This window comes from Cynocephalus volans, chromosome 18, assembly GCF_027409185.1.
Source record: "Cynocephalus volans isolate mCynVol1 chromosome 18, mCynVol1.pri, whole genome shotgun sequence".
Lineage (NCBI taxonomy): Eukaryota > Metazoa > Chordata > Mammalia > Dermoptera > Cynocephalidae > Cynocephalus > Cynocephalus volans.
This window is the reverse complement of record NC_084477.1, coordinates 6,542,557-6,567,957: the sequence shown is the minus strand read 5'-3', so window position 1 is coordinate 6,567,957 and position 25,401 is coordinate 6,542,557. Positions and strand designations below refer to the sequence as shown.

General features: G+C 36.2%; 1 protein-coding gene across 2 annotated transcripts in view; it reads right to left on the bottom strand.

Moving 5' to 3' along the window:
• The window catches only part of DESI2 (desumoylating isopeptidase 2), an 89,817-nt gene that overhangs the window by 49,665 nt on the left and 14,751 nt on the right, over window positions 1–25,401 (bottom strand). For both annotated transcript variants that reach the window (XM_063082800.1, XM_063082799.1), the window contains exons 2-4: window positions 7,705–7,777; window positions 4,493–4,586; window positions 2,893–3,034 (exon numbers count right to left, since the gene is read on the bottom strand). In XM_063082800.1, the coding sequence (XP_062938870.1) occupies window positions 2,893–3,034; window positions 4,493–4,586; window positions 7,705–7,777 (309 nt within the window). The remainder of the gene's footprint in view (window positions 1–2,892; window positions 3,035–4,492; window positions 4,587–7,704; window positions 7,778–25,401) is intronic.

Sequence of the window (25,401 nt, the reverse complement as noted above, 5' to 3'; positions counted from 1 at the left end):
TCTCTCTACTTTTGTATGTCTTAAGTTTTCCACTGAAAATATTAATTTTAAAAAGGTAATTAGATTAGACTAGTGGCATTTAGTAATGGCATGCCATTAGAATCGGGCATTTGACTCAATTCTGACTACGAAACATGACCTGCTTTTAGAAGGAGACGGTGGGAGGAGGTGCTAGAAAATGTTTCACTGTTTGTAAGACAGAACCTAAGGGAGAGACAGAGTTTTCTTCTTCCTTTGGATGTTGCGCCTACAACTGTCACAGCTATCAGAAAACCATAAAGGGAGCCAACCCGAGGACAGAGCTGACATCTACAGAATGAAGCTTGGAGAGATGGAAAGACCGTAGGTTCCTGATGACACACTGTTGAGACACTGACCACACTGACATGGAGCCTGCCTTATTCTGGATTTCTTGTTTCATAAGAGGTATGTTTCCTCATTGCTATGGTCTGAGTCTTTGTCCCTCCAAAGCTCATGTGGATGGCTGATCTCCAATGTGGCACTGTTGAGAGGTGGGGCCTTTGGGAGATGACTGGAGAGCTGAGGGCTACGCCCTCATGAATGGATTAATCCATTCAAGGATTAATGGGTTAACAGATGAGTGGATTATTGTGGGAGTGGCATTGGTGGCTTTATAAGGCAAGTGAGCATGTTAACATACTCTTGCCCTGTCACCACATGATATCCTCTGCTGCCTTGTGACTCTGCTGAGAAGTCCCACCAAGAAGGTGACCCTCGCCAGATGTGCCTCCTGGACCTTGGACTTCCCAGCCTCCAAAAACTGTAAGAAACAAATTGTGTTTTTTTATAAATTACCCAGTTTCAGGTGTTCTGTTATCAGTGACAGGAAATGTACCAATACACTCATTACTTACGCCAATTTGATTCAGATTCAAACAGATCTAACCTGTAGGGTGGAGGTGGGCAAACTTTTGCTGTAAAGACCCAAACAGTAAATATTTTAGGCTTTGCAGGCCATAAGGTCTTTGTCACAGCTACTCAACTTTGCCTGAAAGCTGTCAAGATAATCAGAAACGGACGAACATAGCTGTGTTCCAATACAACTTTATGGATACTGAAATTTGAACTTCACATAATTTATACATGTTCCTATAAATTCCGCTTTTGACTTTTTTCCAATCGTGAAAATATGTACAAACCATCTGTAGCTTGCAGGCTGTATAAAAACAGATCATGGGCTAGTGTTGGCTCACAGGCTGTGGTAGTCTGCTAATCCCTGTCGTAGAAGAAGTGTCTGAACTGACAAGACTATGATGCTAAATGGTGGTGATGCTTAGACTTTTGGAACAATATTAACAAAAGAGTACATTTATCAACAACCAATTCATTAAATTTGTCTGCCTCCATTTTACAGGGTTTACTGGAATAGCTCATTACATCTCTCACTATCCAAAATTCTAGTTTTGGCAGTCTACTAACAAGCTAGGTGGCTTTGGCAAAATCGCTTAATTTCTGGATCTCTTTAACAACTCAACCATCATATGGGGAAAAGCATGAAAATTCTGGCCTAAAAAGCCGGCTCCAGGGACATCTAGAGATGCTCTTTGGACCCCTGACTGTAGTATGGTTTCAGGGTTAAACCAGGGCTGAGGTGGTGGTACAGATGCTCAATAAAGTTATTAACTTACCTGGGAGAGAGAATAAATCAGAACCAGAGGAAGTAATAATAAAGTATAAAAAGCACTGGACTAAGAAGTCAGGGTCTAATCTGAGTTCTCCATAATAATCTTTGATAAGTCATGTTTCTAATGGGGGCCCGATTCCTTGTTTGTAAAAATGAGAAGATTGGATTAGATGGTGTCTAATATGCCAGTTTTAACACTGTACGGGTTTTTGAATGCATGCCCTTACAAATGTAATGTCTGGGGTCAAGAAAGTTCAGAACCACCTCCCTGCTTCCCTGAAAACCTCCATGACGGCGTCGCCTCTATGGTACAGACCGACTGCTGGTGCTTCTCAAACTTTCGTGTTCCCTGAATCACCTGGGCATCTCACAAACTCCTCGGTGATGCTGATGCTGCTCTCTGAGTAGCAAAGTAAGAGACCGCTGCAGCCCTGTTTGAAAGCCACACTGCGGAACCCGAGGAAAGTGAAAATGGCCAGGGAGCTAAGCCTTTCTGCAGAGGAGGTCACTGAAACAGCAGCTCATCTCCTCCTGTACACCTTTCACACCTTCTGTGTGACCCTGATGCCGCCACAGCATCCGTCTGTTAAGAGTCAGAAAGCTGGGAAGCCTTCCAAGGGTGATTTAATTCTCTAGACCTTATTTTACGATCTTTCCGATTTCTTTCCCCTATTTTTTTTTTTATGGTCCTTTCATTTTCATCTAGTTTTGATCTTCTGCTTGGGACTCAGGAATTGAGATGGCAAATAAATCCCTTTGTGATATGTCAGCAGAATAAAAGTTTCAGATAAAAGAGATGAATTACTCATTTATAGGAGCCAGAAAAAAAATCTGGGCTGGTAACTAAAATTTAGTAAAAGAGCAATCTTAGTGGCTAAGAAGAAGTCTCCTGGCATTTATTTTTTTAAATTAAAAATCTTAGGTTGTAATAAAGTTAATCAGAATAAGAAGAGACAATTATTTGTACTCATTCTCTACAAATGAATAAAATTATCATTTTTAATGAATAAAAATGAGTAAAGCAATGAATGAATTAATGAGTAAGGCAATAAATAGAATTACCATTTAAAATTGTGCTTATCTAAAGTTACCAACTCTGGATAGGTCATTCACACAAGAGAAAGAAATATAATACCATATTTTACATAACACAAATAATCAGAAAAAAATGAGTCAAGATTGAATATAGTGGGACAGAAAGTAAATGTTACTTATTTGAAGAACTTTTAGGATAAAATTTAATTTACCTCTGATAAAGCTGAAGAAAAGTGATTGCAGTTTTTATGCATCAAATGATAGGCATTGCCCTTGTATTCTTTCCCCAGTTCTTCTACAATTTTTTCTACATCATCTTCTAGGAAGTCAGTACTCCCTAAAACAACAGCTTCTCTTAAAGAACAAAAAGAAAGAAAAAAAGGACATAGCTGTGTGAGTTTCAGGTATTTATAAAAGGAATGTTCAAAGACTTGCTTATTTCCAGGAATATTATGAACAAATCAGGGTTAATATAAAAAGACTATAAGGTAAATGAGAATTTTTAAATCTCAATTATTTTAGTTTCTACTTTTCTGCAATAAACTCTTAAGTATACTCTTATATATAGTCAGATACTTCTCCATAATACAAATGCATGATAAATTGTTTTCTTTATGAAACAATATATATGATCATATAAAAAACATAATTATCACAGTTATTCTCACAACTATTGTGTTAGTAGTTATATTATTAGAGAACTGGATCCATGCTGCAAATATTCCTGCTTAATTATACTTGCCAAACGAATGGCCTAATCCCACTTAGAAATAAAGTTTTAAGTTAATTTGCCACTGTGCTGCAGTGAGATGAACTGTCAAACTTCATTAAATTACTAAAAAAAGTATTATCAAAAAACCCCAAACAAAAAAACCCAACCAAAAACTACTACCTTGGAAATAAATAGACAATAATCAAGAGAATGTGGAATTTTAGTCAGATACACGTTAGGCATCCAAGAAAGCTAAAAATACTTAGAAAACCCTTTCATTGAATAGTCTTGTCAAAAGGGAGACCAAATTAATGGATTCAGAATTGCATTATAGCACTCTTGTGTGTAAACATTTCAATTCAGTGACAGGCTAAGAGAACCATAAACTCTGTAGTGCTAAGAATGTGTAGCCCTATATGGAATTTCAAATTATAACCTCATTTCACTGTTCTTCACTTGGCAAGTTATCTATTACAGGCCCAGAAGTTTCTTTATAGCTCCTTGAAACTAACATTCTAAATATCACTTTAAACACAAACTTTAATTAAGGAAGGAACTGATTATTAACATTCAAATTTTCACTGTTATTTTCTACTCATAAGGCTCCAGAGGACTCATACCCACATATTTTAGGTTTACCAGTACATGTAGCACATGTACCTTGATAACAGTTTCCAGGCTAACCAACTGTTTAGTTATTTCAAATTTATAAACCGTCTCTCTTCCATTGGGAAAATGAAGAGATTTTTAATAATTGTAGGTGGGTCACAATAAAACTTTCCTCCTTCTCATCTCAAATAGGAGACTGGGGGGAAGAAATCATTAGATAGGAAAGTTTTCTAAGGCAAAAAAAAAATTTGAAAAGTAGACAATAACTTATATGGTAAAAGTAATAGAAGGCTATTTCAGACACTTTATTTGGCTGAATCCCATCTTGATACAACGACTCAAATAGATTTGATTTTTAAAATAAAGTGTCAGCAACTAAAAGTTAAACATTTTAACTTTGTAGATTGTAATCTACCAAATGAACTCTTTTATGCCTGAAAACAAATTTTGGCACCTAAGATAGTGTAATAAAAATTATCCTCCCTACTTACTTAAATTTAAATGTTTCTCCTAGTTCAGAAGCATTTCCTGGGGAAATTTCAAATATTCCAGAAAAGGGGTAAGGATGGCCACCATAAGCAAATTCTGAAAAGAGAAAACTCATGATTTTTAGTACTTATCACACAAAATTTAACCAGAACGCTGAATTACCTTTAATAAATGACGAGGATCATACTGACACCACCTAAATGTTCTCCAGTTTATAAAATGCTCTCGCAAACATCTCATTTAGCTATTACTAGTATAGCACAGCTGTCACAAAAGACCTGAAACTGGAATAACGGAAGAAAGACACTCAAAGGGAATCCTGACTGCCATATTTACTTTGTTTATATCGGCAGAGACTAATGCTCAAAGGTGAGTACAGTCTCCCGGCACATCTATCGTGCCAAACTAAGCAGGGGGGCAGTTGGTGTTTTGCCATTTTCTAAATTAAAGTGATCTAATTGCAAACTCATACTTGACTGGAGCAACTGTCCAATAACGGTGAGTGCTCATGGCTCCTGGAATGAAGACTCTTGGTTTATCTTTGAGTGAGGGTGCAGCATTACTAAACTAGAAACACTAAATTCACTTCCTCTCATTCGAGAAAAAATTAGCTGCTAAATTAACATATACACCCACCCGCACACAGATACACACACTCTCCACAGCAAATCTTTCACCAGGAGGGAACCTATTTGTACTTCAGTGAATGTACGTCCAGCTCATCAGATACAAACTCTCATCCAGAACAAGAAATGGAGAACGGCTTCAAATAAAAAATTCCTGGCTACAATTCTCATATCTCACTTAGTCTTAGTGGACATATTTAAAGGATTCCAAACAAATGATATAATCTTAAAAGGTCTTAGAACAAAGCACGGGAATCAGTAAGGCAGATACCAAGTTTACTTTTAATTCAGACCTTTTAGGAAAAAGCAACAATGTATTCAAGAAATAAAGTGTTCACCATTCAATTTTGAAAGGTAATTTTTTTTTTAATGACAGCACTTTGTAAAATTTTGTAGATAATCAGGCTGGACACGAAGAGACTAGATTTTTTGCTTTATTATAGTAATGAAAGTCATAGATCCATTAATTCTTTTATTCAAGAAGCTATCATTCACTTTCAGGAATATATTTGGTCCTAGCTTTGCTAAATCTACAAGAACATGTTGTGAATCACGTTTCTGGTTACTACTAAATCGTTTTGTGAAGGTGAGCAGTAATTAGGCAGATAACAAAGCAGTGGACTAGCGTGTAAGAACACTTGGGCAGAAGTCCTAGTTATGTTCGTTATTAGCACTATGGCTTTCCGCAGGTTTCGGCCTCAGTTCTTCAAATGAAAAATGGAGAAAATGGCTTATGACCTTAGCATGGTCATGTGGTTCAAAACTTGACAGCACTTTAAAAACTGCAACACATCATGCAAATTTAAGTTAAAAAAGAATACACACACAACTTTGGCAAAAGCCAAATCGACCAAGAGAGCAAACCCACAGACTACGATCCCATCCACAGCAATACTCCAACCAATAAAACTTTCGGCAAGAGTCCCTCACTGTTTCTTGGGATTATTTGGTAGATGCAGCCTGTCAAGTAAAATGGAGCATAAATGGCAGATCTTTATAGCCAGCATTTAATATGCTAAATGGCATCTAGAAGCAGCTAATGTGGAACATTAAAAAAGGGACAGTTTAAACAACATTTAAGTAAATGGGTCTTTTCTTTATATTAGCTAAAATTGATGTGTAGTCTGCAGGGGTATTAGCTGAAGCAAATACAGGCATTTCTGCTGTAGCATGAGTTTATGATTCAAAACGATATACAGGTTGAGTATCTTTTATCTAAAATGCTTGGGACCAGAAGTGTTTTGATTTTGGACTTATCTGGATTTTGGAATATTTGCATATACATATGAGATCTCTCTAAGGGATGGGACCCAAATCTAAACATGAAATTCATTTACGTTTCATATACACCTCATGCACACAGCCTGAAGGTAATTTTACACATTATTTCTAATAATTTTGTACATGAAACAAACTGTGTGTAAACTGAACCATCAGAAAGCAAAGGTGTCATTATCTCAGCCATCCATAAACGGGCATCACCATCATTACTGACTCTGAATTTATATGCTACTAATAAACAATCATTTCCTACCCTTATTCACACATAAGTACTTAATAGTAAAAAATATGACATACCATTAATACAGTGAAAAAATGTGTTCAGATCATTAAGTAGTACATAGTAGCATCACCAGCACACTTGTAAAGCTATTGAACAACAGCAAACTGTCGTGTGCCTGTGCTTTGCAACCTGTCACATGAGGTCAGATGTGGAATTTTCCAACTTGTAGCATCCCGTTGACACTCAAAAAGTTTTCGATTTTGGAGCATTTCAAATTTTGGATTTTCGGTTTACGGATGACCAACCTGTACTATCACAACCCTGATGAAATCTGTAATGTGACCTGTCTGATGCAGACCATTGCTAGTTACAACTTGATCAGGAGTAGATTATCTTGAACAAAGAGGGAAAATTAGAACAAAGGAAAAAATTGTAGAAAACACAGGTACTAGGTGTCTGAGAGGCTCCTGCCGTGTATATCGTAATAGACAGCAATAAAGGTAACAAGAATGAAAAGGGCTGAGCTAATGAAAAAGGCCATCACTCCTGAGCAAAAAGCTAGAGGTAATCAAAGGCAGGATTTGCTCAACAACGGTTTTTAGACTTTATAAATATATACTTATAGGTCTACAAAAACAAACATATTACTGAAATTCCCTCAGGAAACTGGCATTTCAAGTTTGGCACTCTCTAGCACCAACCCTTTTCCAGTCAAAGTCATTGTTATCATCATGCTATTTTTCAAAGTGCGAGATGTCTTAGGAACTCAAACATATAACAGAGCAAAACAAACTGTCATGGTATAACAATCTCAAAAGGAAAACATTTTTAAAGACATAGTATTTAGAATAAAACATAATTAAGTGAATGTATACTCTTGTATTTTGAGTACTTCCCCTTCAAATACTTGGAGCATTTTCCCAAAACACAGTATAAACTAATATGGGGAGATTTTCTTCTACTTTCCACAATAACATATGGAAGTGGTTTAAAAAAAAAAAAAAAAGAGCTATAGTTATGATTTTGCCACTCCTTTAAAGTACAAAATCTTCAGAAAGTAAACTTAGACTGTGTGTACACGTACCTCTGCCATATACTTCAATTCCTGAATGAAAAACTCCAATTCCAATGGATGAGGTGTATTCGTTCATCCAGTACTAAGAAAAAAAAAAAAAAGATTCAGAATACCTTTTCATTTATAACTCAACTCTACATTAGAGGAAGGGACTACTCCCCAAATCTTTCACTGGATATATCGGCTTTTCTAACCTCATTTCTTGGTATTTTTCGTTACAACTCAGATTGTAAGCAATAAAATCAAAATCCTGGTCAGGTTGGAAACAAAAATTTCATCTGAAAGCTCTCCTGTTAGTGACTTCAAAAAACAAAACAAAACAAAACAAACATGTATAATGTCTACTTTCATATCTATTTTTTTTCCTATTCTAAGCTTCTCCTTTCATTCTCTGGTGAGCTCCATGAAGGCAAAGACATTTTATTATTTTTTAACATTTATGGCATGTGTCATATATCCTGATTCAGCCCGAAGTTTGATAATGATAATAACGTAAGAATAAGTAATATGAGGCACAGAAGTTAGAACAACCTTCAAACCGTTAGCATAAAGAAAAACTTCCCACAAAAGGTAATATCTGTACTGGGTCTTTAGCAACAAATGAGATTTCCCCATATAGAAAACTGGGTCGTAGGAAGAGGGAGAGATGGGAAGAAATGCTAAGAAAGAGGATATACACAGGTAACATAATATGAAATTACAGGGAATGCCTGTGAAAGGGGTTAAAAGGGTGGGCTGGAGGGGTTAAACCTAGAAAGTGGTAAATAAGTTAACAGTTTATTGAACAAAAACTTAGGTAACACTCAACAGTGTTACAAACCTTGTAGATTTCTCCCAGGTGAGAGGGCAGATAATTTGTATTTTTCTAGGCTTATTCAAGTCTTAACCTTGGCTCCATACCTCTAGCCAGTTTCTCCCAGACCTGGGCACATTCTCATACATTGCTGGAGGAAGCATAAATAAACAAGTCAATTTTTTCTTTCTAGAATGTACCTAGAAGAAAAATTAAGCAATAATAAAAAATATTTGGAATAAAAAAACAAGGGACTTTCCCATCTGGACATAAAAATATTCATTAAAACAGTATGGTACTGTTGCAGGAACAGTTTCTGGAACAGATCCTTGTATATATAAGAATTTGGTGGGTGTATGATAAAGGTAGTATTTAAAATGAATGACAAATGATGAATTATTAAAAGTGTGTTGACAAAACTGATTACTCATAAAAATAAATTTCACATCTAAAAATTCTAGTGTGTCTAAAAATAATCGTATATACCAGAAGAAAATCGAATAGACTTAAAAAAAATTTAGATGAGAAAAGACAATCTAAGGTAGAGCAAAAACCTAGAATTTATAGAGAAAAACTTCAACAGAAACTCAACTTAAAAATGTACAACTTTCTATTGTGTAAAACTACATTAACAAGATCAAAAAATAAACACCACACAGGGAGAAAAATTTGGAATTCATATAACCAAGATTTGTAGGAGAACACAAGTACCCCTCTTTATCTGAATTTTTGGGGTTCCTGATTTTGGACAGCCAGAATTTGGATGGCAAGTTAGGAAAGTGAAGGATACTTTTTTTTTTTCTGAAATCAATTTGATTTTGGATGGAGAGTAGTGAGACTGCACATAGTAAGGGATTCCTCAAAACATTTAACCAAATCTATTTAATCCCAGAGTTTGAGCAGCAAAGTTCAGGCAGTGTGGTATACCTGTAAATAAATCTCCATTAAAAAAAATAACCCGCACAGATATGTGGGTAATCACAGAAGAAATTGGTGGCCAACAAACATGAACTAACAATCTCACTAGTAAACAGAAAAATACTAATTAAAACAATGAGCTATCATTCTTTTTTGATCCACCAGATTGGCAAACATTCTTGGTGCTGGTGAGGGTGTGAGAAAGACACTGCACAAGTATTAATCAATGACAGCCACTTAACCATTCCACCTCCTGGAATCTATTCTATGGAAATACTTGTACATATGCAAAGACATGCTCCAGGATATTAATTGTAGCTGTCTATAATACTGAAAAGCTGAAAACAATTTAAACAACAGCAGAAAAATGGCTAAATAAATGAAGTAACTCAATATATATGGACATAAAAAAATCACATAAAGTAAAAAGACAAAGTTATACGATATCTGTAGCATGATCACATTTTCATAAAACAGGTAAATAAGCCCTGTGTGTATGTTTACATACTAAGTGCATAAACACAAAACTAAACCACCACCAACTGCAACAAAAGAAAAGTCTGAAGCACACAGGTCAAACTGTTGACTATTTGGGGGAGGGGAGTAGATTTGCCTAGAGTAGGAGTGTAGTATAAAGTGATACTTTAAATTTTAACCCGATACATTTCAGAATTGTTTGTTTTTCTAAATTTGATAAAGAGTGTGCATTACTTTAAAGTAACATTTTTTAGTTATAAAAGTAAAATACTATACTCAGCTTAACAGATTTTCATTTACTTGTATCTTTACATCATGGTTAAGAGAATAGGTTGCATATACATGAAACATAAACACAATGTTATTACTTGTAGCATTATTTGTGTTTGGAAAATACTAGTAACAACCTAATTGTGCATCTACAGGGCACTAGTTGAAGAAACTATGATATATCCACACAATGGAATACTATGCAGACATAAGAAGAGGGGGATGCTTTTGAGGAGCTGGTAGGCAATAATTTCCAGGACGTATTTGTTAGGGGAACAAAAGCAAGTTGCAAAATAATATATACATAGTACTAACAAAGATTCTTTGTTTGACCAAACTTTAGTCAGGCTCTTTTTGAACATTCTCCTAGGCCCACCGGTACACTTTCTTGTAAAATCCAGGTTTGGCAAAGATCCCTAAGTCAGTTTAGCAAGAACTCTCCATCTTCAATATCTGATCACCTTCCATATCTGATCAGTTTCCTGATCCTCTATCACTCCCTAGGTGACGTCTAATTACCTGGCCTGTCTTCAGTAGGAATCATGTTAGACTGGTTTAGCAGAATCCAGCAGAATCCTTACTGCTGATGTTTCCTCTTAGTAATTTTCCATCCACCGATGCCCACCCTGGTCGGTGGCTATAAATTCCTACTAGCCCATGCTATATTCAGAGTTAAACCCAATCTCTCTCGCCCCACTGCAAAAATCCCATTGCCGTGGTCTCTATACCTATCATGATGGTCCTGAATAAAGCCTGCTTTACCATGCTTTAACAAGTATTATGGAGCAATTTTTTCTTTGACAGCAGACTATGTACAGCTGACCCTCGAACAACACAGGGGTAGGGATGCTGACTCCCTGGGCAGTCAAAAATCCATGTAGAACTTCTGACTCCCCCAAAACTTAACAACTAATAACCTACTGTTGACCACAACTCTTCTCTATAACATAAGTAGTCAACTAACACATATTTTGTGTTATATTATATACTGTATTCTTACAATAAAGTAAGCTAGAGAAAAGAAAATATTAGGAAAATCGTAAGGAAGAGAAAATACATTTACAGTACTATACACTATTTATTGAAAAAAATTAATATGTAAGTGGACCCGCACAGTCCAAGCCTGTGTTGTTCAAGGGTCAACTGTATATACTTTTGTACAAAAATATCTATATCTACCTGTATTTACATCTTAGAGCCAGTAAACCACTCCTGCAGGTCAAATCTGGTCTGCCTCCTGTCTTTGCAAATGAAGTTTTATTAGAACATAGCCATGCCCATTCATTTATAAATTGTTTGTGGTTGCTTTCACGCTACAATGGCAGAGTTGAGAAGAAACCTAAAATATTCACTATCTGGTTCTTTACAGAAAGAATTTGTAAGACCTCAGTCTTATGCAAATATCTATTTGTTTATTTTTGCAAAGAAGAAACAAAAGAAGAAAAAAACCAGAAACTCTTGGAAATGATTACCTACAGGGGATGAGTGAAAGAGGAAGAGATAGGAGACTTGCTAAGAATATCTTTTTATATATAGTTTTGACATCTACTATGTAAATGTTTTACACAAAGTAAGCTTTAATAGAAAAAAAGCACATTTTAAAGTTGAATTCAAATGAAAACAAATGAATGTAGTTGTGTATCAAATTGATAATATAACCACACAAAAAATAAAAAGGAATTTAACTTCTGAATACAGTAACCTGTCCATATACCCTTAATGAGATATATTCTAAGGACAAAAGGAAGCTCAAAGAAACCCCAAACTTATATCTGTTGTTCACACTGGTACTGGTGGAAATTTAAAACTGTTTTGTATGTACTGCAGCACAGAGCAATGAGACAATATACTGATGTTGTTGGGAACCAGAATTCTCAATATGGGTGGAGGAAAATATAAATATGGAAGAGGGAAAGGGAAGGAAAACCCCCTGTGGTGCTGGATTTTAACTGGAGGAATCCGTATGAACTCATGATTTTAAAAATATGTATATGACCCAGCTCTGCCCACTGAAGAAGAAGCGGTGAACATACTGTCCAGATCCTGGTTTCTTTACTAGAAGGAACCAGGACTCCCTGGAGAAATGGTTGATTCCAAGTTGGGGCAGAAAAAGTACAAGGTAAGAAGTGTTCAAAGAATAATGGAGACATGCGAAAATGACGTACAAGTGGCCTGAGGGGGCCACTGGCCAACTCTGCGAAACTGTGATTAAAAAAAAAGAAAAAAAGAAGATAATAATGGACTATAGCACATTAAATAAAAAGGCAGTCTCAGGGTCCATACTAATACTTGACGACGACAACAATGAAGAAACGCAAAGCTCCTCTTCACAGAAGAAAGCTGCTAATAAACGCAGGCGTAAGGGCAGGCTCAGGTAATCACCATTTTACAGCCCTCAGTTGAGTGAGGCGAGGGTCATGGATGATAAAACCACTGGAAAAAACGTTTTCAGAAAATAACATTCACATGGTCTCAAATTATCACACCCCCCCCCCCACTTTCCCTAAATAACAAGGAGGAAAGTTACCTTTGCAATGGAAAAACATTTTTTATTTTTTAATAAAAGATGACTGGTAAGGGGATCTTACCCCTTGACTTGGTGTTGTCAGCACCACACTCTCCCAAGTGAGCTAACCGGCCATCCCTATATAGGGATCCGAACCCGTGGCCTCGGTGTTATCAGCACCACACTCTCCCAAGTGAGCCACAGGCCGGCCCTTGCAATGAAAAAATATGATGACTATTACTTTATTCGAGTGATTAAACCGTGTATCATCAAAATAGTTGGACAAACTGATGTTACACGCCTCCAGATGTGATGAAATACAAAAGCTACAACACTTCCTTTGTTAGTTTTCTTCTCAAATATGTTAAACAGAATATAACCATAAGGAAAAATCAGGTAAGTCTGGACTGCAGTGAGACAGACAGTGCTAGTTCTATGAACCAAACCAACTCCTTTTTCCCTGTAGAGGACTTTCCGTTAATTTTCCTCTTCTCAGTCACGAGACCCCCAGGGCACATGACTGCCCCACTTGGCCCTGGTGGATGTGACTGAATGAGACGAACTGGTTAGGTATAACTGCCCTGATAAAATAAATTGAGATAAGACAGAAACCATTTTATTTGCTGAGTTGCAAAATTTCCTCTCCAAGGTTTATTAAAATATAACTGTTAGCTCTGTTTATAACTTATCATTATGGACCCATTCTTTCTTTTACCTTAATTGTAAAAATTAAGTTACAGATTGATCTTTGACCCCTTTGACAGTTGCACACAGGATGTTCCTGGAGCCGACCCCGCTCGCGACCACCATAAAGATACCAGAAATCATCAAGGCAAGATGGCAGAAGTCATTTGAGGAAATGCCTATAAAACCCTTCCTCAGCTTCTCTCAGGGAGACAGCTTCTCTATTGCTGACTCCCTTATGCATAAGTCTATCTATCTCCTTTTAATAAAGTGTTGCCTGCCTTAAATTCTGCTGGGTACTTTGTTCAGTTCTATGACACTGAGATCCAAGGCTAATTTGGTAACAGCAGGACATTCTACAAGGAAAGTGGGCTGGTCTTTTCAAAAGTATCAGTGCTAGAAAAGTCAAAAGAAGGCAGAGGAAGGGTGGTTATTCTTATGACAACCAAATGCAACAAATGAACCTTGACTGGATCCTAGATTTAAAAAAAAATGCTAATAAAGACATTATTGGGACAAATACAAATACAGACTATATATTAGATGATACTATATCAATTAAAAATTTCTTGGATGTGATAATACTGTATTTAGAGTATGTTTTTCTTAGGAGATGACAATTCATCTATGTTTGTGACTTACTTTCTATGTAGAGTGTGTGTGGGGGGGGAGTGTAAGAGAAAGCAAATGTTGCAAAATATTAAAAAACTGATAAAAATCTAGGTGAAGGGTATATAGATTGTACTCTTTCAACCTTTTTTGAAGGTTTAAAATTTTCAAAATAAAAAATTAGGGGGAACAAAAGAAAATGATCTAGTCCCTGCACCCTTTTAACAGAAGAGATGCCTTTCCATGTTTCCTGCTATCCTCCTACTTTCTCCCCCACTTCATAGAAAGGGTGGAAAATACCACAGGGTACCATGTTAATTTACATAAAAATACTGCTAGTCTTTTTCCAGCCACTGGTTTCCTTAGCAGCCAACTTCCAGGACTTAAATTGCCTTTTCCAATTGAGAAATCCCATTGTTTATACAGTGCACAACCGATAACATGTTCTGTATACTGCTGCTTTCTTTAACAATGGCACCAACAGGCTTTTGTTCTGGATGCAGACAGCTCTATTTTAAAGTGGCCTTTTCTCTTTTTACAGTGTGAGTTTCTCTTTCAAAATAAAGAATACTTTCCAAAAGGAGATAATGCATCATGATTTATCTACAATAATCTAAAGGTTTCAAACTCTTGGTAAATTAAACTTTTCCATTTAATGTTCAATATCACTTAATTTTAACAATCTCTCTTTTAGTTGAGCAGTAAACAGACTTCCAAAAGTCCTTATAATAAATTTCTATAATGGAAATACAAACACTTTATTAAAAAAAGGAAAAGGTTTTCATGAAAAAATAAATTATAGCCAAATGGTGACTTTTGACCAAAGAGTTATGATGAGAATTGGGATGCACTTGTCAGAATCAGGATGCTGAAATCAGAGATCTTTTATTCTCTGCCTTTTCACAAATGAAAATAATTAGGTATTCCAAGCTTAGAACTCCTACAAATTGCCAGGGAACTATAGTACTTCAGTCTGAAATTTCCTTGCATTCAAGACTTTATGTTCTAAAAAACAAAATGATATGTTTTGACGCATTTTATAAATAGGAAAATCTGTAAAATGAGAGAGAAATGTACCACTCTAAACTTTGGCTATACTTTGGAATTCATTATAATGTGATCTGGCCTATATAAAGTTTCTAAAGAATTGCTGAGACAGTACAATAAAAAATAAAAACCTAGCTCAGTTGGTTAGAGCATGATGTTGATAACACCAAAGTCAAGGATTCCTCATACTGGCTAGCTGCCAAAACAAAACAAAACAAAACAAAAAATCCACAATAAAACACACACACACACACACACCACACACACACACACACGCACACACGCACACACGCACACACGCACACACCGACCCAAAAAACCCGATAGCTTTGTAGGTTACTGTGTTACCTTCACTCTCAGATGAAAAGTTAGACAATCAGTTCAAGTGTTTACTCTCAAGGTTATAGGAAGTTCACAATTTGCTAGGAAAAGGATTTTTAAGCCTAGAGATATTCCTTTGGATAGTATTAAACAGTGTAAGTACCCCCTGCCCACTCCCCACCCATATTATTATTAGTTTTTGAAGGTGCTGTTTCAATACTCTGTGCCAGGCAGAAATTAATGTTGACGGTGCTTATTCACTGATAGCAATAATAATGAGGAACTCAGTAGTTCTTTGTTTTTCACACTCCTCTGTATCTTCTACCTAGAAAGGCCCTCAAGTTTAGGAGTTAATTCCTTTGTGAGATTAAAGTAACTATTTATTGGATAGAAATCTATAAAAAGACATCTTTACTGACCTTATAGAAATATAAAGAGGATTATAAAGAGGACTATGAACAAGTGCATGCCAACAGATTATATAACCGAGATAAAATAGACAAATTCCTGGAAAGATATTGTCGAGCTAGGGCTGGGTCTGGAGCTCACAGACCCCTCAAGCCTGTTGCCCAGACTGGGTCACAAACCCTTCACATGCAGGTCTATGAGCTAGGTAACCAGAAAAAAGGTCCTCGGAGCCTTGGCTGAAGAAAGAATAGTCTTTATTCAGCACACACACATCTAAGAGCTAGGCAATCCAAAGAGAAACTCTGAAACTCAACTGCTACAAGTAAAGTCCGAAGAAAAACTGAGCAGCTGCCAGCAGAGAAAACATGCTCTACTTTTAGACACGAGCTCTGCCTTCCAGCCTGCTTTGCAAACTCTCTCTCTTTCCTCCTCGGCCTATCAGTTTGCCATGTACACGCCCACTGCAGCTGTTGCTCCTGCTTGGTGTGTCTGCTGTACCACCAGAAGTTCACGGGAGCTGTAGGCTCGAGAGGATCAGCTGTGTGCAGGGCGGACGCCCGAGGCAGTAAATGCTAGCCAGGTCGCAGCGCCGTGCATGCACGCTATCTCTCTCCCCCCCCACAACTTATTTACAAAGAATGTGCTGCACCACCTCCAAACAGACCTAAGGCAAGGGGGCCTGATTAAATTATTTTATTTTTACAACAGATACAAATTACCAAAATTGACTGAAGAAGAAACAAAATTTGAATAGACCTCTAAATGGGAAAAAGAGAATGAATTAGTAATTTATTTATTTAAATTTAATGTTTACATAGAAAATTATTTTCTCAACATACAAATGAAGGAGAACATCGCAAATTAAATTTAAAGCCAATTGATAGACAACTTAACACACAAAGGTTGACATCCTTAATGCATAAAGAACTCTTAATGAATTAGAAAAATCTTAACAGAAATTCGGTGAAGGACATAAGCAGACAAGTCACACACCCCAAAGAAATACATGCAGCTAACAGATACATTCTAACATGTTCTTGTGGGTGGGGCGGTGCAGCCCAAAGCCTGGTCTCAGGACCTCGGGCATGCTCGCTCTGTTGCTTGCATGGATGCAGGCAGCGGCAGGGCAGCCCATGGCCCCATCTCAGGACGCAGGATGTGCTTCTGAACGAGTAATTTAAAAACTACCCAAAAAGAAAAGCCCATACCGGATGACCTCACTGGTGAATTCTACTAAATTAAATAAGCATCAATATCAATTCTTTTTTTTTTTTTTTTTGTCTTTTTTGTGACCGGCGCTCAGCCAGTGAGCGCACCGGCCATTCCTATATAGGATCGTAACCCGTGGCGGAAGCGTCGCCGCGCTCCCAGCGCCGCACTCTCCCGAGTGCGCCACGGGCTCGGCCCTCAATATCAATTCTTCACAAATTCTTCAAAAATAAAGATGGTCCCCAACTTAGGATGGTTTGACTTAATGATTTTCCCACTTTACGATGGTTCCAAAAGTGATTCAATTCACATTCAGTAAAACGGTACTTAGAGTAACAATACGTCAATGCTGTTTTTCACTTTCTGTATGGTATTCAATAAATTACGAGATATTCTATACTTTCTTATAAAATAGGCTTTGTGTTACATGGTTTTGTCCAACTGTAGGCTAACGTAAGTGCTCTGAGCACATTTAAGATAGGCTAGGCTAAGCTAGGATGTTCAGTAAGTTAGGTATATCAAATGCATTCTCGACTATGCTACTTCCAAAATATGATTAGTTTATCAGAATGTAACCCCATTGTAAGTTAAGGAGCATCTGTATAGAAGAAAAGAAAACATTTCTTAACTCATTCTGTGAGGACATTAACCTAATACCAAAACAAAGACATATCAAAAAAACACAGACTAATACAATATCTCTTTCAAATACAGACTCAAAAATCCCCAGCAAAGTACTAGCAAATCAAATTCAGCAACATATTTCTATACCATGACCAAGTGGGATTTATTCCAGGAATGGAACGTGGGTTTAATAAAAAAAAAAAAAAAAAAATCAATTAATGTAATACATCATAAGAGTAGAATAAAGGACAAAACCCACACGATCATCTCAAAAGTGGCTGGCCAGTCAGCTCAGTTGATTAGAGTGAGTGTTATAACACCAAGGTCAAGGTCAAGGGTTTGGTTCACTGTACTGGAGAGCAGCAAAAAAGTTAAAAAAAAAAAATCCAACACCCTTTCATGATAAAAAACACTCAAACTAGGAATAGAAGAAAACTTCCACAACCTGATAAAGGGCACCTATGAAAAACTCCACTACTAACATCATACTTAATGAACAACTGAATGTTTTCCCTTTAAGAGGAGGAATAAGACCCTGATGTCTGCTCTTGCCACTTCTATTAAACTTCTATTATGCTGAAGATTCTAGCTGGGGCACCTAAAGAAGAAAAAAAATAAAAGGCATCCAGATTAGAAGTAGTAAAATTATCTCTATTTGCAGATGAAATGATTTTATATTTAAAAAATCATAAGAAATCCACTAAAAAACTATTAAAAGTAATAAACAAGTTTAACCAGGTTGCAGGATATAAGATCAATATACAAAAATCAACTGTATTTCTGTAAACTACCAATGAACAATCCACTAGCAACAAACAATCCAAAAACGAAATTAAGAAAACAATTCAATTAACAGTTGCATCAAAAAATAAATCTAGGGATAAATTTAAGAAGTACATAACTTCTATCTGGAAACTACAAAACATTACTGAAAGAAATTAAAGAATACCTAAATAGATGGAAAGACATTTCATACTCATGAACTGGAAGACAATATTATTAAGATGTTAATACTCCTCAAATTGACTTAAAGTTCGCTGCAATCCTTTTCAAAATCCCAAATGCCTTTTTTTTTTCAAGTTGACAAATAAATCCCAAAATTCATATGGAAATTCAAGTTACTTGGAATAGCCAAAACAACTTTGAAAAAGTTGGAGGATTCACATTTCCTGATTTCAAAATTTAGTACAGAGTTACAGAATCAAGACTGTGTTACTGGTGTAAAGACAGACATACAGATCAACAGAACAGAGTTCGGAGTTCAGAAATAAACCCTTACATCTATGGTCAACTGATCTTTAATGAAGGCACCAAGACAATTCAATGGGGAAAGAACAGTCTTTTCAATAAATGGAACTCAACTGGACATCCACATGCAAATAAATGAAGCTGGATTCCTACCTCACACCACATATAAAAATTAACTCAAAAAAAAAAAAAATGTATCAAAGACCTAAATGAAAGAGCTTAAACTATAAATCTCTCAGAAGAAAACATAAGCATATCTTTATGATCTCGGATTAGGCAATGGCTTCTTAGGTATGACACCAAAAGCACAAGCACCAAAAGAAAAAATAGATAAACTGGATGCCAGCAAAATTAAAAACTTTTGTGCTTTGAAGGACACTACCATGAAACTCCACAGACTGGGAGAAAATATTGGCTAATCACATATATCTGATAAGGGGCTTAAATCTAGAATACATAAAAAACTCTTAGAACTCAAGAACAAGACAAATAACCAAATTAAAAAATGGGTAAAGGATCTAAATAAATGTTTTCCCAAAGAAGATATATAAAACGAAACCACCATTTAATACCACTTCACAATAACTCAGATGACTATGATGGAAAAGCAGATAACAACAAGTGCTAGCCAGGATGTGGAGAAATTGGAACCCTCATATACTGCTGGTGAGAATGTGACATCATTCAGCTGCTTTGGAAAACAGTTCAGCGGTTCCTCAAAATGTTAAACCTAGAGTTACCACATGACCTAGCAATTTCATTCCTAGGCATATACCCAAGAAAAATGAAAATATATAGCCATGCAAAAACTTGTAATCAATGTTCATAGCAGTACTTTAAAAAAAATATTTTTTATTGTACATGTTTATTGGGTAGTTTATTTCAATACATGCATGTACTGTACAATGATTCAATCAGAACAGTTAGCACATCTATCACCTAAACATTTATCGTTTCTTTCTGGTTATAACATTCGAGATCCTCTTTCCTGGCTATCTTGAACTACATAGCACAATATTATCAGCTACTGTCACCCAGAGCACCAGAACTTATTCTCTCTATTTAACTGTAACTTTGCCCCTTTGCACTGGTCTACCGACCTTTCCCTGTCTCCTCCACTCCCTGCCCTACCCTTCCTCTGCCTCTGGTAACCACTATTCTACTCTCTTTTTCTTTTTCTTTTTTTAAAGTTTTTTTTTAATCGACCCATGATATATTTATGACCCTACATGTATTTATGGAGTACAAGATGATATTTGGGTACATTCATGCTGTGTGCAATGATCACGTCAGGGTGCTTGGTACATCCATCCACGTTGCTGTGAATGGCAGAATTTCATTATTTTTCATGGCTGAGTACTATCCCATTGTGTACATATAACACATTTTCTTTATTCAATTCCCATGAAGGACATTTAGATTGGGTCCAATCTTGGCCACCGTGAATACAACTGCGATAAACACTGGACTGCAGGTGTCCCCGTGATTTGTGATCTCCATTCCTTTTGATATACACCCAGTAATGGGCCTGCTGGATTGTACAGTAAGTAGTTCTATCTGTAGTTGTCGGAGTAATCTCCATACTGTTTTCCATAATGGCTGTACTAATTTACATTCCTACTAACAAGCATTTCTTATAACAGCTGAAAAGTGGAAACGACCTACATGTCCATCAACTGATGAATGAATAAAATGTGGTATAGTCATATAATGCATTATTTCTCAATAAAAAGGAGTGAAGGATCGATGCATGCTACAACATGAATGAACCCTGAAAACATTATGCAAGGTGAAGAAGCCAATCATGAAAGACCACATATTGTATGATTCCATTTATAGGAAATGTCCAGAATAGGTACATCTACACGGACAGAAAGAAGATTAGTGGTTATCTATGTCTGAGAGGTTTGGGAAGACACGGGAGTGATTGTTAATGGGTACAGGGTTTCCTTCTGGGGTTATAAAATTTTTCTAAAATTGATGGTGGTAAACATGGTTCCACAACTCTGTGAATATACTAAAATCCATTGAATTATGCATTTTGAATAGGTGAATTGTAAGGTATATGAAGTATATTTCAATAAAACTATTAAAAAAAATTAGGAGGCAAAAAACTGTACCATTTTACAGCTGACAAACCTAAACAAAAACTATTCTACGTATACTCTGAGTCCCCCAAGGAAAAAATTTCCTTCAGATACAATACATTTTTGTTACTTAAAAAGAAAAAAGGAAAAAAAATTTTGGCATTATAACAAAGTTTTTTCTCTGTTAGCAAAATGAGAACTAAGAAATTCATGAAGAGAAAAGTTTCCATTTCCCTGTTTGTTAGTATGAGATATGGTCCAATGTAAACTTTACTACGAGTGAAATATATAGATTATAGGTATGGGACTCTTGAGGGGAAAAAAAAGTGAAAAAAGAATACTATCTACCCTAAAACATTTTCTAAAACAAAATACAGTCCAATTTGTTTCTTGAACTGTCTATCCCCAATCAAAAGCCTTTAAGTAGGTTAGTACTTAAATTTCAGACTGCATTCCTAACTCTAGCCAGCTGCCTTCTAAAAACATGTTTTCAGTCACAAGGGAAACAGAATACAAAAAAGTAATACATCAATGATAGCAGAAAAAAACAATTCTAAATATGTGTTCCGGTCAGCCACCTCTTCATACATGAATAGCAGCACATTTCTGAAGAAAGTTTTAGAATTTCCATTATGAAGTGAGTATATCAGATGTGTTTCTTTGGTGCGATGTTTTTTTCTGAGGGTAAGCCTTTCCAGGGAAGGTGGTTCAGACAAAGAGATGCCCTCCAAATGTTTTTGCTCCTGTTAGGGCTTCCTATATCTATTATTAGAGAACACTCCTAGAAGGTTCAATCTTTACAAACTGGGCAGGAGTTCAATCCAAGGCCAGCAGGCCCTATCAAATCCTTCTGCCTCTAAGTCCTGCCAAGTCTATGCGGACAATATGGGTGATACTACGCTAAGCAGAGATTTAATGAGATAACTGTGAACAAAACAAACCAAAAAAAGTACGTGAGGCTTGAGCCTTTTACTGAATGATTTCAGCTGTGAAACTCCCTGATAATTATTTACTGTTGTTGGTTATGCATGCTGGAGTAACACCTCTCTCTCTCAGAGTAACATTTTTGAAATTAATAGTAGTGTTTCTCAATGCTTTTCTAACTTGGTTTCCATCCTCTGTCATTACTTTAAAAAATTATTTTACTACTGTCATAACTTATTTCACACAGCATCTCTTGGGTTAAAATCTCCTCACAAAGCTCAACAGAGCTTCTCAAACTTGCTATGAGAAAATTCATGCTTTTGAGGAATACCACATAACACTGACATGGTTTAACTCCATTTTACAAACTAGAAACAATTTTCTAACAGAAAACATTATAAATATGCTAGACAAAAATCACAGCCAAGAACATGAATACATGAAAAACAAACAAAACAAGCTGCTGAACTAGATATGACTGGATGTTAGCAAGATTTCTGATGATTTTTGTTAGGTATGTCTTCATTGATTTTGCTGTCTAAATAGCAGCAGATACCAAAAGTTTAAAAATACGTACTTGGAAAAAAATGGATGATTTTCTAGAACATTTTTATCCAAATAAAGTCCTGAAAGTTGGCTTTTATTTGAACTGGGGGAAGACCACTTTTATTCCTAGACCTTAGTCCAAGTGTAAGGGTATGACTAGTATTTAGTGCACTAGTTTAAGAACTGTTACCTCTGAGACAACTGCAGAAGGTGGGACATACAGCTATATACAATTGACATGAGGGGCCAGCCCTGCAGAGAAAGTATATCACACAAAGGCGTTTCTTGTGAGGAGGAATGACACAGAACATCAGGGACAGATCCACTTAAAGGAGGCTATTTATTCAAGTTTACCCAGTGCTGACAACTACATAATTTCCCAGGGATTATATGACAAATCAGATGTTTTCTTTTGAACGTTGGTTTACAGTTTGACTCTTCTCAAACCCTTCCTAACATACCAAAGAAAAACAGTGACCCAGCCATACACCACCACCAAACAGTATCTCTCAAACCACGAAAACAACATGAGTTAGCACGACATCCCTATGTCAGCCACCTATCTAAACCGTTTGCACTGAGGATATCATTTGGTCAGTTTAATCCAAGGATTTCTTTGCTTTAAGGTCAAACTGGAAAGCCTGCAATGTTACTCTAGTTCCAGTTTAGATCACAAGGGCATCTCTTCTATTACATTTGAAATAATCTCAGAGATTATTGCTTGAATTAAAAAAAGACTGTCAAAGTATTACAACTGACACAAACCGAAGCATTTGAACTACAGTGGAAAAGACACTGGATTGAGAGTTGGGAGACTTGGGTGCTTTGCCTTGGTTTCTTTATATATATATGATACCTTTTTTTTCTTTTTTAAAAAGATGACCAGTAAGGGGACCTTAACCCTTGACTTGGTGTTGTCAGCACCACGCTCTCCCAGTGAGCAAACCGGCCACCCCTATATAGGGATCTGAACCCGTGGCCTTGGTGTTATCAGCACCACACTCTCCCAAGTGAGCCACGGGCCAGCCCAATATTTAGTACCTTTTTAAGGTACTCAATCTGTCTCAAAGTGTTTGATTCGAACTCAGAATCCTGGAGCCAGAATGCCTTGTTTCAAATTCACTATTTTCTAGTTGTGTGACCTGGGGAAAGATACTTACCCTCTCTGTCCCTTGATGTCCTTGTCTACAAAATGTGGTTAATAAACAGAATCTACCTCAGAGGGCTGCTGCGAGGATTAAATGAATGAATACGTGTACAGTATTTAGAAGAGTGCTTGATCCACAGTAAACATTGTGTTAGTCATAAACAAACACACATATTTATTGACAACATGATCCTTCCGTAATATTTTTGTTCCACGTATTGGGAGAGGTTGTATGCAAGTGTAAGTAAGTGGATCAGTTCTGGTTATCTGTGAATTCTCAAAATTTTCAAGAATCTTTGGGAGTTGATGTCAAATTACTAGGACTGATGACTCACTAAATTGAATTGCAAGCAATGGCAGAGTTAATTTGACTCTACTTTAAGACTCCTACAAGAATTATTTATATTCTTGAGAAGTACAGATTTGAGTAAAAGACCTCTTTAAGTAAGGCAGTAGTTTTACAGGATGCCCATATATTTGTGAGGGACACGAGCAGAGGGCTGGAGAACCACACCTCACTTTGGTGCTAGGACCTTACAGCCCTGTACCTCCTTAAGTCCATGGAGATGATAAATACACAGAAGAGGGCCAAGAAAGGACCACTAATACATTACTTTCTCTGATACCAATCAGTGTCACTGAAGTCTAGAAGGCATTTTTTAAAAAAGCATTCGAAAGTATTAATGTAAGAAAAGGGAAGAGAAAAAAAATTGTGGGAAAAATTATCTTCTTAAAAATATGTGGGAAGGCAATAAACACATAAATAAGTACAATTACTTTTGGGCTCAATCTTGCCTCAATGCTAAAATTTGGACTAAATATTTCTATTCATTATTTTAAAGCACTGTTTACAGAAGTGAGCTGATTGTGCTATATCACGGTCATATTATACTTCTGATAGAGAACATTCATTAAACTTCATTTTAGTCAATGACTTGCCTTATCAATTTAATAAAATTTTATGCTTCCTGTTTGAAAGCAACAATGACAAATACTATCTCCCTCGTCTGAAACTTAAAACACTTAATATTACCACTTAAGGCCTGGGACTGACTTCCCTAAAGAGTAATTTTAAATAATCTGAATATGTATAGAGTATGGTTGTTCCCCCCAAAAATTGGAACCAGAGTTCATGTTAAATGTTGAGTGGATTAAAGCAAGTGTTTGACTTCCCCAAAAAGGGTGCTTAGGAAATAGAAGACATTTCCATCACTGAGTTTAAAAACAAAGCTCCAAATAAACTGTGCATATTGAAGATTATGGCCTTTTTTTTTTTTTTTTTCTTTTGGTTTGCTGACTGGTGGGGGATTCAAACCCTTGGAGATGTGGGCTAATTCCTACACTGTTGTCTCATATAAAACCTGTCCTTAATGTTCACACTGTTAAACTACCTCTTAAGGTCTTTTTGGTACCACTGGCTTGAGTCCAAGATAATCTTATAGCAAAAGCCATTTAATAGTAAGTCATGTTAAAATGCTATCTACAGTGCTTTAGCATTGGGCTAGCCATAAAGCAGTCAATAAAAACTCACTGAAATAACTAACTGAGGTATTTTAGTATCTTTTTTTAGATGAAATCATAAACATCCAGGGCTATGTCTGTTAACTTGGTTTATACTATAAGATGTCACCACATATAGATCCTATTCCATTATCATTACTTCTAAGAAAATGTCTAATCTTTTCATTACCAGAGAATTTTCTCTAAAATAAGCACATCACTCACTAGGTTGTAGGGGAAAAAAATCTTTACATAACAAAGACATTTGCATTACAATTTTATTTATACATCATTGATAACTTTTGTTATTAAAAAACCTCAAAAAATAAATAAATAAAAGGCCTCAATGTTTGAAAGTAATTACTCCAGAATACAAAAGATTTGCTAG